Here is a 15,313-nt window from a genome sequence, read left to right on the forward strand (position 1 = left end):
CGCCGCTGATCTGTGAGAAATATCTTCATGGACATAGAGTCTATTATCGTGCCCAGGAACTCCACCCTGTTGCTGGGAACCAGGGAACTCTTTCCTGAGTTGATCTTCCAACCGTGAGACTGTAGCAGAAGAAGAAGAGCCCTCGAATGATCCTCTACGAGGCTGAACGATAGTGCCTGAACTAGGATGTCGTCCAGGTAAGGCTCCACTGCAATGCCCCTGGATCGGGGCACTGCAAGCAGTGCCCCCAGAACTTTTGTGAAGACTCTCTGGGCCGTCGCCAGACCAAAAGGAAGGGTAACAAACTAGAAGTGTTGATCCAGAAATGCAACAAAAAGGTTGGAATAGTACCCTAGACCCCTCTCTACTAGGGGTACTGGTACAATAACCCAGAGAGAGGTGAGCTCTCTTAAACACTCTAAAAAGGCCTCTCTCTTCTCTGGTCTTGAAGACAGGTTTGACAGGAGGAATCTGCCCTCGGGCGGGAGCGATCTGAACCCTATCCTGTAACCCTGGGAGATCACTTCTAGAACCCAAGGGTCCTGAATGTCCTGCAACCATGCGTCTGAGAATAGAAAATCTGCCCTCTACATGATCCAGAGACCGGTCGGGGGCTGCCCCTTCATGCCGATTTTGTCTCATGGGCTTCTTGCTCTGCTTAGACTTGTTCCAAGATTGAGCCGGCTTCCAAGATCCCTTGGACTGGTCCTCTTTTGCGGCGGGGTGCTGACGCTGGGTCTTATCTGCACGAAAGGGACGAAAAGTATATCCTTTAGGCTTAGCCTTCTTATCCTATGGTAGGAAAGCTCCCTTGCCTCCCGTAACCGTGGATATAATCGATTCCAATCCTGGACCGAACAGGATCTTTCGTTGAAAAGGCAAGGACAACAGCCCTGCCTTAGAGGTCATGTCCGCAGACCAAGATTTTAGCCACAGAGCCCTGTGCGCTAAAACAGAAAAACTTGATACCTTAGCATTCAGGAGTATAATTTGCATATTGGCATCACAGATGAAAGAATTGGCGATCTTCAGCGCCTTAATCTTCTCCTGTATTTCGTCGATGGATGTCTCCCCCTCGACCATTTCACACAGGGATTCACTCCAATATGTCGCAGCTCCAGCAACCGACACAACGGCCGCTGCTGGTTGAAAAACAAACCCTGTGTGCTGAAACATCTTTCTCAAGATGTTTTCCAGCTTTTTATCCATAGGCTCTTTAAACAACGAACTATCCTCGAGGGGAATAGTCGTCCGCTTCGCGAGCGTAGAGATAGCCCCATCCACCTTAGGGATGGTCCCCCACAGCTCAAGCTGAGGGTCCGAAATGGGGAACAGTTTTTTAAATGAATAAGAAGGAGAAAAGGAAGAACCTAATCGCTCCTATTCATTCTTAATAATATTAGCCATCAAGACTGAGGTACTGCCCTGTCCTCGTATACCTTGTCGCAGGCTCCTCCGGTATCTTAGGTTCCGGAACCTCCAGAGTTGCAAGCACCTGCCGTAGCAGAAAGCGCAAATTCTCCATCCTAAACCTATAACCAGGTTCCTCCGCCACTGGAGGTTTAGATGACACAGACTCCGACCCAGAAGGGGCCTCGTCCTCGTATAGAGCCTCTGGATCTCCCATCGGCGAGGACAAACCCTGGGCCGGGCTGCTATGATAAACCCTACGCTTGCGCTTAGCAAAACGTGGTAAGGCATGGATCACTTTCGAAACCGCCGATTCCAGTTGGTCCGCAAAGTCTGACGGCCAATGAATCTCTCCCGAAGGAGTAACGGTAGGACCCCAGGGTGCTGCATGTGCAATCGGAGATGAATGATGGGAAGGCACCTCCCTGGACGAAGAACCCTCAGAGGTGGACGACTCAGTAGTACTAGACATCCGTTTACATTTAGATGCTGTAACTTTATCAAGGCATGTGGAACATAGTTGAGCAGGCTGATCTACCAGAACCTCCTCACAATAAACACAGGAAGAGACTTATAACAACTAGTTAAACTAATTGTAACAGAGGATACAATCCAGTTTAGGAAAAGAACCAGTTATCACAATAGTATAGTACCGGTTGGCTCTGCTGAAACAGAGATTATATAAATGTTAAAAAATGTTCCATATCATTCATACATTTAAATTTTATTGTTATCAACTAGGAACATGCACACATACAGTAGCAAGGCTAAGAGTTAAAAACACTTAAACTCTGTGGATTGCACAATCGCAATTGAGTACTAGAAAAAATAATAATCTATAATGTTCAACAGTCCTCAGTACGTAAATTATTAACAGTAAACTAAGCCCTTACAATCCGAGGGCTGATTTAATATTACTTGTATTCCTTATAAGGACCAGAGGCTGTGATACATAATATTAAATTAATAGTACATTACTATTACCCACAAAAGCAAGCAAGTTAAAAAACGAACAGGAATGAGACTATATCAAGGAAGGAGAGCCTTCCAACGCGTCAGAGTCCTCCATTGCTTGCGCACTTGGTTAGACTAACTTTATTGATTAAAAAGGCACCTTTATACCACCAATGGCCGGGGCATTCACCACCTCCTAGGACCCGGACTACAGAAACCGCTACGTCTCCTGCACCACAGATAAACAGGAAGGATAGATAGCCACACCCAGTCGCATGGAATGCCTGGCAGGACCACCCCTGCACTAGGGAAAAACACACCAAAAAATGGCCGCACAAGTTTCCGCAAGGAACCTGAAAGTTCTACACACTGCCAGAGCCTCATCTCGCATATAGCGCAGCAATGACACAATAAACAATATCACGTATAAACCCCCCCTGCTCAATAATCCCCCTTCCAGGAATATTAACCCTTGATTCTGTAAAGATAAAAAGGCACCACACTGTGACCCTGTCTTCTATGTTATCATTATTAATAAAAAATTAAACGATCTTACCAGAATCTACGCTGTGGAACAGGAACACGACACTTCAAGTGTGACAGATTAGTAGACTCGCTCCTGACATGGACTTGAGTGAAGAAAGCAGGCAGCAAAACCCTCCATAAGAGACTACTCCGAAACTCCGGCACTCCTCTGCCATCCTTCTGTGACGAAAGGCAAAGAATGACTGGGGGGTGAGGGAAGTGGGGGAGGTATTTAAGCATTTGGCTGGGGTGTCTTTGCCTCCTCCTGGTGGCCAGGTTCTTAATTCCCAATAGTAATGAATGAAATCATGGACTCTCCTCCCCTTTAGATGGAAATTGCATGCTCTATCTAAAGCATTAAAGAAAAAAATGGGTTTAGAATCCCTTTAAGAACCAGATTCAAACTCCAAGTAGGAGCAATAGGTTTGAAAATAGGTTTGATTCTAACCATGGCTTGAACAAAAGATTGAAGATCAGGCAAACGTGCCAACTTTCTATGTAAATAAACAGAAAGAGGCGATATCTGACCCTTAAGAGAACTAGCCGAAAGACTCTTATCAAGTTCCTCTTGCAAAAACTTAAGAATTCTTGGAACATCGACCCTGTGCCAGCAAACCCCATGTTCCGTACACCAGGATATATGCCTAGAGACAGGCTTGCACACTTTAATTAAGGTATCATCTACTGCTTCAGAAAATCCTCTATGAGATAAGAGCCTCTGTTAAAAATCTAAGCAGTCAGTCTCAGAGAATCTAGATTTTGATAAAAGAAAGGACCCTGAACCATAAAATCTGGTAGATAAGGTTATGAAATCTGCATACCAGGTCCTGCGAGGCCAAGCCTGAGTAATGAATCGCGGGGACTCTCTCTTGTTTGAGTCTTGCTATTACACAAGGGAGGAGTACAATTGGGGGAAACAGATAAACAAGCTTGTAACCCCAGGGAACTGCCAGAGCATCTGTCAGTTCGGGTTAAGGATCTCTTGACCTCGATCCGTCTCTCAGAAATTTAGATCAGATGCCATAATGTCTATTTCTGGGGAACCCTATAGACGTACTATTTCGTAGAAAACCTCTTGATTCAGCGACCATTCCCCTGAATGAAGAGTCTGTCGGTTTAGATAATCCGCTTCCCAATTTTCGACTCCTGGAATATGGATTGCCAATATCAGACATTGGGAGCATTTTGCCCATTCTAGAATACGACTTATTTCCTTCATTGCTAAAGCACTGCACGTTCCTCCCTGATGATTGACATACGCCACAATAGTGATGTTGTATGCTGAAATAAAATACAATGGATAGAACATAACTGGGGTCACGTCAGAAGAGCATTAAAGATGGCTCTTAGTTTCATAATATTGATAGTTAGAGAAATTTCCTGTACGGACCATACTCCCTGAGATCGAGTGACATCCACCATGAAAGAGAACGCCTAGTGAACGGGTCCAAATGTATCACTTGAGAGAGATCTGAGTGATCTCCGTTCCATTGCCGGAGCATGCATAGTTGCAGAGGTCATAGGAGAAAACGAGCAAAAAGCGTTGCGTCGGAGGCAGCTACCATTAGCTCCACTACCTCTATGTATTGAGCTACAGAAGGGTGAGAAGTAAATTGAAGAGTTTGACAAGCTGACTGAAGCTTGATTTTGCATTGTTTTGTTAGAAAAATTCTCATAACCACTGAGTCTATAATGACACTTAGAAAAGTCACTTTCGTACAAGGAACGAGAGAACAATCTTCTAGATTTAATTTCCAACCATGAGTCCGAAGATACCAAAGTAACTTCTCTGTGTGAACAGCTGCTAACTGTGAAGATGCAGCTTGAACCAAGACGTTGTCCCAGTATGGAGCCACCACTGTGAGTAGAGCCCCCAGGACTTTTGTATAAACCCTAGGAGCTGTAGCCAGACCAAAGGCAGGGCTGTGAATTGGTAATGCTTGTCCAGAAAAGCAAACCTGAGGTACTGAAAATTATACGGTTGGATTGGTATGTACAGATATGCTTCCTTCAAGTCCACTGTAGTCATGAATTGACCCTGCTGAACCAGAGGAAAAATAGATCTGATTGTTTCCATCTTTAAAGAAGGGACTCGAACAAACTTGTTTAGACACTTCAGGTCTAAAATAGGGCAAAAAGTTCCTTCCTTCTTTGGAACAATAAAGAGGTTAAAGTAAAAACCCTTTCTCCTCTTGCCCAGAAGAATGGGGACAATAGCTCCCATGGATTCCAGATCTTGAGCACAATGCAGGAAGGCAAACTTCTTTTCCAGCCTTCAAGATACTCGAGGCAAAATAAACCTTCCTCTTGGAGTTTGAAACCAGAAACCTATCCTGTACCCTTGAGAGACAATATTTTGGACCCAAGGATCCTTAACAGACGAGCCCAAACCCTGTAAAACTGGCTTAATCTGCCTCCCACCGGAGATGCCTCAGGGTCGGGGCCATCCCTTCATGCAGTCTTAGCGTCGGAGTTCAACTTTTTAAATTGCTTGTTCTTGTTACAAACAGGATTTGGCTTCCAGGTACTCAGGTTTATTTGAGGCAGCATTTCTCTGCGACTTGTTCTGACGAAAGGAACAAAAACGTCTGACTGATCTGCCCTTGGATCTGGATTTTTCATCCTGAGGGAGGAAAGAGCCCTTCCTACCAGTGGCAGTATAAATGGTAGAATCCAAACCAGAGCTGAATAAAGTCTTACAACACCAATGTTGCTGTCCCAGTAAAGAATAAGGTAGGGAGAGATTCAAATGGTTAAAAGTTCAATTTTATCAGAGCTCTGATGAACTGCCCATGAGGCAGGAAACGCGTCAGCTGTGGAGTGTGTTTGTATGCTGTGCCACTGTTTTAATGTTTATACTCAATAAATTGAACTTTTAACCATTGGAATCTCTCCCTACCTTATTCTTTACTGGGACAGCGACATTGGTGTTGTTAGCTTTGTTCTTGAATGAGAGGATCTTGGAGAACCTCAGCTGACTCAATAATTCAGAAGCCGATACCGAAGAATATGTTCCAGTGTGAAAGGGAGGCTGCACACGTTCTGTGAAGCAGATGATACAAACAGCTACACAGAGGTGAGCGATTACTGTGGGGACACAGAGGACACACATGGAGCAAACTTCTATCGCTCTTTAATCGCCACCGGTGTGGTAAGCCTTCTGTTTATATACTACTTGGGATGAATATGTGGTAGTACTTTACTATATTAAAATAGAGTGGGACTCTGAAATAGAGTTGTATTCACGAAGAAAGCCTATACATTGGCACCATACACTTGTAATATTTCTTTAAATCTAAAAGGACATGAATAAAGTCTTACCCTTAAAAAGGCCGTGGAAAGTAATCTTGATTTGGAAACCATGTTCACCGACCATGACTTTAGATAGAGAGTCCTTCTGGCTAACACGGAAAACCCAGAATTCTTAGCATTAATGCAAATGGATAATAGCATCACAAAAAGAAGAGTTTGCTGTTTTGAGAGCTTGCATACGGTCCTGTATCTCTTCTAAGGAAATTCGACCATTATTAGCTCAAATAAGGAGTCACGCCAAAAAGATGCAGCGCCAGCCACAGTGGCAATACTTACTGCAGGCTGAAAAAGTAGACCTCCTTGAAGAAAAATCTTCCCAAGGAATCACTCCAGTTTCTTGTCCATAGGATCCCTAAAGAACATACTGTCTTCCAAAGGAATGGTTGAGCCTTAAGATAGGGTAGATATCACTACATTCACTTTAGGTACAATGCTCCACATTTCCAAATGATTCTTACGAAACGAAAACAGCTTTTTAAAATTGGGGGATGGAGAGAAGGGAACCCCAGGTTTTTCCCATTCCGTTCATATAATATCCTGAACCAGAGAAGGAACGGGAAAAACCTCAGGATCCCTAGATTTAGGCTTAAAGATAATGTCTAATTTATGAGTCAGCGTTTCCTCTACCAGCTTAGACTCTTCCACTCCTAGGGTTCTTAAAACCTCTTTAAGTAGATACCTAAGATGTTCAATTTTAAATCAATAGGTAATTTCCTCAGAATCCTTTTCAGATTAAGCAGAAGAGTCAGAGGAAGAGAGCTCCACTTCCGAACTGGACAAGCATTCATCAACATCAGAATCCTGTAAATGTCTAACTGCAGAAATGCCCACTGAACTGCTGGCCCTAGATTCAGACGAGGCATGTTTAATTTTTCTCCTGCTTTTACAAGCGGGTGTCATAGCGCTTAGGTTCGCAGACACTACCGACTGTAACTGAGAAGTAAAATCAGAGGGAAAAGGAGGAAAATCTGTCTGCTATATGGTTGCAGGAGCAACAGTAGATTGAACACTAGTTTGCACCTGCTGACTCTGTGAGAGTTGTGCAGGGGAGTATAGTGGATTATCAGATTGGCTAGGACCAGTTATCTGTGATGAGATAATCTGAGCAGGGGGGCATACTACAGTTTTCTGAGTGCTAGGACCCCCAGAATGAGACTGGAGAACAGATGTTAGACAGGAACTGCATAATTGAGCTGGGGGCAAACCATTGCGAATTTGCAAAGCATGCATTTTTTATTATTAACATTTATTTCAGGAGAAATTTCCTAAGGGATAAAACCAAAATGGGTATCAGTATTCTCTATGGTGACCCCTGAATAAATACCTCCCAACAAAATTTACTGTTTAACAATAAAGACCAAAATGGTAACACTTGGGAGCAAAGGGAGAAAAAATATATGTAACTCCTTGCTGAAATACACCCAGATATCTAACTGATAGATGTGACTTGGAAAAAAATGTTAATGAATTATCTGCCCCTCTAGACCCTGAAAGGCTACCTTTAGAGGGGTCTCACCACCTCCCGTGATCGGAAGAGACCGCACCAAAACCATCAGAGCACTTTTTCAGCAGCTAATGCGCCTAGACATGTCAGATGGGCGGGGTGCATGCCGGAACAGTCCTGAAGAGGGAAATTCTTTTAACTTTCAATCTGCCGCAATACCGCACTAGAAAAGTCCCTAATTGAACCCCAGGACATCTGAGTCTAGAAGAGACACAACAGATGTCCTACAGACTTGGTATGTCCTTGGATAAACACAGAGCACTACGCTAAGTTTAACACACCGGCTGAGAGCTTCCTCATATTGAGGATAAAGCATCCATAGCCCCTACAGCACTCTTACTCCTAATAAACACCACAAGCTGCTTCAAAAAGACAGAGATGCTGACCTGAGAAGTAATGGACTGTCTCCCTTCATACCTTTTGAACAGAAAATGTACATAGCCCCTACAGCACCCTCACTCCTACCAAATAAACGGCACTAGCCACTCCATAAGGTCAGGGATGCTGAAAAGAGAAGGAAAGGATCCCATCCCCATTCAAGTCAACTAGCCTGTATGCATGAGAGAGGTAGACAAAGGCTGTGGCGAACATTTTCCAAAGTACAGACCTTAGTGTAGGACACCAAGGTACATTTGAAATTAAAAACATTTTATAGTCCTTGATGTTATTATACTGATGCAGACACCACTGATCCTATAAGCAGCCCTCCTCTGGCTATACCCATGAGCCAGTGTCACTACTGTGTCATTATATAGTGCTGGGTGTTATTATACGGATGCAGATACCACTGATCCTATAAGCAGCCCTCCTCTGGCTATACCCATGAGCCAGTGTTACTACTGTGTCATTATATAGTGCTGGGTGTTATTATACTGATGCAGATACCACTGATCCTATAACCAGCCCTCCTCTGGCTATACCCATGAGCCAGTGTCACTACTGTGTCATTATATAGTGCTGGGTGTTATTATACTGATACAGATACCACTGATTCTATAACCAGTTCTCCTCTGGCTTTACCTATGTGCCAGTGTCACTACTGTGTCATTATATAGCGCTGGGTGTTATTATACTGATGCAGATACCACTGATCCTATAACCAGCCCTCCCCTGGCTATACCCATGTTTCAGTGTCACTACTGTGTCATTATATAGTGCTTGGTGTTATTATACTGATGCAGATACCACTGATCCTATAAGCAACCCTCCTCTGGCTATACCCATGAGCCAGTGTCACTACTGTGTCATTATATAGTGCTGGGTGTTATTATACTGATGCAGATACCACTGATCCTATAACCAGCCCTCCTCTGGCTATACCCATGAGCCAGTGTCACTACTGTGTAATTATATAGCGCTGGGTGTTATTATACTGATGCAGATACCACTGATCCTATAACCAGTCCTCCTCTGACTATACCCATGAGCCAGTGTCACTACTGTGTCATTATATAGTGCTGGGTGTTATTATACTGATGCAGATACCACTTATCCTATAACCAGCCCTCCTCTGGCTATACCCATGAGCCAGTGTCACTACTGTGTCATTATATAGCGCTGGGTGTTATTATACTGATGTAGATACCACTGATCCTATAACCAGTCCTCCTCTGACTATACCCATGAGCCAGTGTCACTACTGTGTCATTATATAGTGCTGGGTGTTATTATACTGATGCAGATACCACTGATCCTATAACCAGCCCTCCTCTGGCTATACCCATGAGCCAGTGTTACTACTGTGTCATTATATAGCGCTGGGTGTTATTATACTGATGCAGATACCACTGATCCTATAACCAGCCCTCCTCTGGCTATACCCATGAGCCAGTGTCACTACTGTGTCATTATATAGCGCTGGGTGTTATTATACTGATGTAGATACCACTGATCCTATAACCAGTCCTCCTCTGACTATACCCATGAGCCAGTGTCACTACTGTGTCATTATATAGTGCTGGGTGTTATTATACTGATGCAGATACCACTGATCCTATAACCAGCCCTCCTCTGGCTATACCCATGAGCCAGTGTTACTATTGTGTCATTATATAGCGCTGGGTGTTATTATACTGATGCAGATACCACTGATCCTATAACCAGTCCTCCTCTGGCTATACGGATGTGCCAGTGTCACTACTGTGTAATTATATAGTGCTGGGTGTTATACTGATGCAGATACCACTGATCCTATAACCAGCCCTCCTCTGGCTATACCCATGTGCCAGTGTCACTGCTGTGTCTTTGTATAGAGCTGGGTGTTATTATACTGATGCAGATACCACTGACCCTATAACCAGCCCTTGTCTGGCTATACCCATGTGCCAGTGTCACTACTGTGTCTTTGTATAGAGCTGGGTGTTATTATACTGATGCAGATACCACTGACCCTATAACCAACCCTCCTCTGGCTATACCCATGTGCCAGTGCCACTGCTGTGTCTTTGTATAGAGCTGGGTGTTATTATACTGATGCAGATACCACTGACCCTATAACCAGCCCTTGTCTAGCTATACCCATGTGCCAGTGTCACTGCTGTGTCTTTGTATAGAGCTGGGTGTTATTATACAGATGCAGATACCACTGACCCTTGTCTGGCTATACGGATGTGCCAGTGTCACTACTGTGTCTTTGTATAGAGCTGGGTGTTATTATACAGATGCAGATACACATCTAGTATTTTACTCAGGCTTTATTTATTCCATAACTTATCACCCAATATCGCTAGCAGTCTCTTGACAAGCCACAAACTTTATTCACACTACATATTTTTTAATTCTTATTATTTAATCAGAAAGAAAAAGATATACTAAGGTTGTGGCGGACACTACAAGGGCTAGTCACGGACACCAGTGTCTGTGTACGGACACCTTGCCTATACCTGTGTGTCAGTCTGATTTACTGCAGTCCTGTGAAGAAAGAATAAAAATTAAACCCCTGATCCTCTCTTAAAGGAAACAATCCATTGAGGATAATGTCGAAATTTAGGACTTGCAGAGCACCTCTAATTTCTGTCTACCTCCTAGACGTGGCAAAAAACTACTGGGAGGGTAGGGGAAGTGGAAGGGATACTTGAAAGCTCTGTTTGGGGCGTCTTTGCCCCCTCCTGGTGGCCAGGCAATGGGGTCGATATATCAACCCCTTTGCCTGCCTACGACTGCAGGTTCTCACAAGAGAACCTGCAGTCCGTATTTATGAAGCAGCGGTCATTAGACCTCTGCTTCCCCAACCTTTCACCACCTCTTAGGTGGCAAATTTCAATCTCCCTGGTCTCATCTGACCAAGGAGATTGACAGCTCCTGCCCACGCGTGATTGGCTTGCGTGGGCAAGGGGCGGGATTGCATGCAAGTGCAAAATAGGGCTCGTGTGCAATGCTGAATTCCGGCGGCGGAATTCAGCCCGCCAGAGGTGAGCTGGGGCGGACAGGGGTGCATATGTGTGCCCATGTCTGCCGCAGCTTCATAAATCGACCCTGATGTATTCCCATATGTAAGATTAAGGATTTTGTGGACTCTCACTACCATTAGAAAGAAATAAGTTGTTTGTTTGCTCTTTTTAACATAATCTGTTTCTTTTTATGTTTACTTTGATTTAACTAATAAAGGAGCACTGTTTTATATCCCTTTAATAGAATATATGCCAGTCATGTAATTAGGTTTTGTCTAATTGTCTAGAACGACATTAATAGAAAATGAATAAATATCTTACCTCCTTCTCCCTCACATATAAATGGAAAGTCTTTCCTTCAAACTTCATTTTTAGGGCATCACTCCTAAAAGGCATAAAAACATTAGACTTCAAGGAATAAAAAGGCATATTGATAACATATAATGTATATAGTATTCAGCCACACTCACCATTTTATAAAATGAATTCTTTTATTTCCCTGCAACACTATGAAACCAAAGGGGGTAAAGGCTAAAAAGGCAGAATTTCCAGAGAGATCCTAAGGTAAAGGATAAGAAGAAAAAGGAAAGAAAGGCAGAGAAAGGACAATTAAACACACAGCCATAAAGATTTGTTCTGTGTCCTTTTAAGATTATCTCAAACTCCCCCATGGCTTTAAACCCCTGATTACTATAGAGACATAAGTGATGTTAAAGGGACATGAAACCTAAAATGTTTATTTCACGATTCAGACAGAGCACATGATTTTAAGCTACTTTTCAATTCACTCCTGTTATCTAATCTGCTTCATTCTCTAGATATCCTTAGTTGAAAAGCATATATAGGTAGGCTCAGGAGCAACAGTGCATTACTGTGAGCTAGCTGCTGATTGGTGTTTGCACATAAATGCCTCTTGCCATTGGTTCACCAGATGTGTTCAGCTAACTCCCAGTAATGCATTTCTGCTTCTTCAAAAAAGAGAGTGAAGCAAATTTGATATTAGAATTAAATTGGAATGTTGTTTGAAATCGCATGCTCTATCTGAATTATGAATGAACAATTTTGGGTTTCATGTCCATTTAAGTTAAAAAAAAATATATGGGGCTGAAGCCCAACATAAAGTGTGATGTTGTTTAACCATACATCAAAATCAATCTAATAGTTCAATTGAAAGACTCAAACAATTAACCTGGAAAAAAGCATTGAAGAGAGAGCCAGCTTTAGCAACAGTCCAAGAGGGTGGTTGGGTTATGTAATATGACTAAACATTATTGTTTCACCCCAAAACCTCAAAGGGTCATTGGACCTGTTCTCCCTCAGTGTGTTATACAACTCTGATTAAATGCGGGGCAGTACTACTTAGTCCTGCCCCTGAGGCAAAGTCCCTCACAGAAGGTCAAATAGTAAATAGACATGAAAATGTGAATGTGAACAACAAAAACAGTTAACAAATATAATAAGGACAACATGAAAGGTAAGAATAATATGAGTTGAAAAAGACACAAGGTAATGATGACTTTCAAGACCACCATCTGTGCCATGTTCATTCTTTTTTTGTTTTTTATTGGTGCCCCAAAATGTTAAGCCTAGAACCATCCTAGTTAGACAGAAAAACCAAAGCTATAAAAGGGGAGTGGAAGATATATAGAAAAAATAAACAGTTTTCAGACAATATAAGATACCTTACATGGATGAGGATCCACTCCATACGTTTCCAGAGTTTGAGCTTTCCTCAGAAAACACAATTCTGAAGCTGCAGGGGAAAGGCCACTGTAAAAAGAAAGAATTGTAGAAAAAATGAGTGAGAAAATATAGAGAATAAAATGTGTGTTTATACAGAGCTATATTGTCAATATGTGAAATACAGACACAGGAAAAAATAATTGTAGCTTAAAGGGATATATAAGTTCCTATTTTGCATATATTTATTTTGTAAAGAATATCCATTTGAAAGTTAGACCATACTTGCATAAAAATCTCTTAATTTGGTCTTCTGGAAAATGCAGAATGCAACATTGCCCATACAAATGCTCTCTCAGATTAGATTTGCTGGGAGACTGCCTTGAGCCAATCGGGAGGCAATGCAAAGATAGTGTACACTAGTCTGCATTTGGATTGCAGTGAAATATCCAGAATGCATTGATGCGTTCAATGTTATCCAGAAGACCAACTGTGAATATTTTAGGCAGTGAAATATCCAGAATGCATTAGTGCTTTCAGTGTTATCCAGAAAACCAGCTGTGAATATGTTTTAAGATATGTACTTTTCATTTCAAGTAGTTCTAATTTACTAAATATATATTTGTAATAAAGGGATGTTTATGTCCCTTTAAGCAAAAAATAAATTAAATAAAATTATATATAAAGGAAACAGAACAGAAAATGAAAGACTGAGACATAGGGGCCTACTTAACAAAGGTCTGTCGGACCTGATCCGACAGTGCGGATCAGATCCGACAGACCTCGCTGAATGCGGAGAGTAATACGCTCTCCGTATTCAGCATTGCACCAGCAGCTTTTATGAGCTGCTGGTGCAACGACACCCCCTGCAGATTTGCGGCCAATACGCCACCAGCAGGGGAGTGTCAATCAACCCGATCGTACTCGATCGGGTTGAATTGCGGCAATGTCTGTCCGCCTGCTCGGAACAAACGGACAGGTTATGGAGCAGAGGCTCGCCAGAAACACGGGGCTTCAGGCTCCGTACGGAGCTTAATAGATATGCCCCGTATAGAGAAATGGAGAGTGAAGTTAGATACCTGACGCTTTAGGCTGCAGTTTTCGGTTTCACAGACACGGACAAGAACTACCACACCAACTAAAAATGCATTCTGTAAACTGTTTCATTAATAGCTTATTTTAGTTTGTGTTTAAATTGGACACTTAGTAATAATTTACTTCCTTAGCACTAAGTTTTTAATGTGATCACATTTGAAATGTTGTATTTGAAGCCCTTTAAAGCTATGTCTAAAGCCTATCCTATTTGTAATAAAATATGTAACAGAAAATTCACTATTTAATACCAATACAAATATATGAGGGAAGAACCACCTAATGGTTTTAACGCAGAGAGAATTATTCTTATAATAGGCCCTGAGACCCTAATAACACATCCTAATATTTCCTATAATCTGGCCCTTAGTGCAAGAAATAACTATTCCCTATAGTCTTTGAGCATGCACACCTTATATAGATATGATTACTCACTCTAAGGGCTAGAGTACCAGTGGCGTGCTAACTGTTGCGCACAAGAGGTGTATTTTGCAGGCTCTTTGCATGTGTTGGAAGTAGTGCGTGTATTATGAGTTAAAAGTAAATGCGTTCGATTAAGCGCAAGTTAAATTTAACGTGCATCGGGATAGTGCAACTTCAGAGCTCTGGTTACTGTTACTCGAGATAAAAAAAGTTGCAGAAAACACATAAAAAAATACATGTATAATACATCCTGTGGTGGTGATGTGACTGTTATGTTTATATATATATATAAGTATCTACAGACACATAGAGAGTTCATAAAAGCACTTTGCAGTCAAGTGGGTGAAAACATGTAAAATCATATTTATGCACTATTCAAATTTAATAAAGAACTGGATATGTACTGTAAATATTTCATATCCTAATATTCTTCACATAGGGGAATATGTTTTAAGGATTTAAAAAAAGATATTTATATATACAGTATATACTGTATATATATATATATATATATATATATATATATATATAAATATATATATATATATATATATATATAAAATATATATATATAAATATATATAAATATATATATATATACAGACAAATATTGCGTGACTGCACCTCAAAGCAGAGGTTTAATATAGTTTAAAACATAAAAAATAGCACTGAAATTGTGGGGTATTAGACTCTGTAGCAATGCACTTACTTCCAATTACCTCAATCAGTATGAGATAAGTAGCCGCTGTTAGGTAATAAAGCACAGGACCCACCAGTCTCCACACTGCTCAAATGTTTTAGACAATAGGGGATACAGGGTGTCCGGTGTGCCGTGCTGCTCCTGAGGTATGGCAGTATATACTACTGGACATCCACACTTTTGCCTCAGGATACAAAGCAGGATACAAAGGGGGCTTTGTTCATAATCACCATCGAGCTATGTAAATAACATTGGAATATTAAATATTCATATTTCATGTCGGGTTAGCGCACGATCAGGTTTGTGCACAAGTTTAGGAGAATA

General features: G+C 41.8%; 1 protein-coding gene across 2 annotated transcripts in view; it reads right to left on the reverse strand.

The window, feature by feature from the left end:
- FRMD5 (FERM domain containing 5) overlaps positions 1–15,313 on the reverse strand; it is a 291,969-nt gene that overhangs the window by 79,540 nt on the left and 197,116 nt on the right. For both annotated transcript variants that reach the window (XM_053718464.1, XM_053718463.1), the window contains 3 exons: positions 12,777–12,864; positions 11,565–11,653; positions 11,416–11,479 (listed from right to left, as the gene is read on the reverse strand). In XM_053718464.1, coding sequence (XP_053574439.1) covers positions 11,416–11,479; positions 11,565–11,653; positions 12,777–12,864 — 241 coding nt within the window. The remainder of the gene's footprint in view (positions 1–11,415; positions 11,480–11,564; positions 11,654–12,776; positions 12,865–15,313) is intronic.

This window comes from Bombina bombina, chromosome 6, assembly GCF_027579735.1.
Source record: "Bombina bombina isolate aBomBom1 chromosome 6, aBomBom1.pri, whole genome shotgun sequence".
In the NCBI taxonomy this organism is placed as follows: domain Eukaryota; kingdom Metazoa; phylum Chordata; class Amphibia; order Anura; family Bombinatoridae; genus Bombina; species Bombina bombina.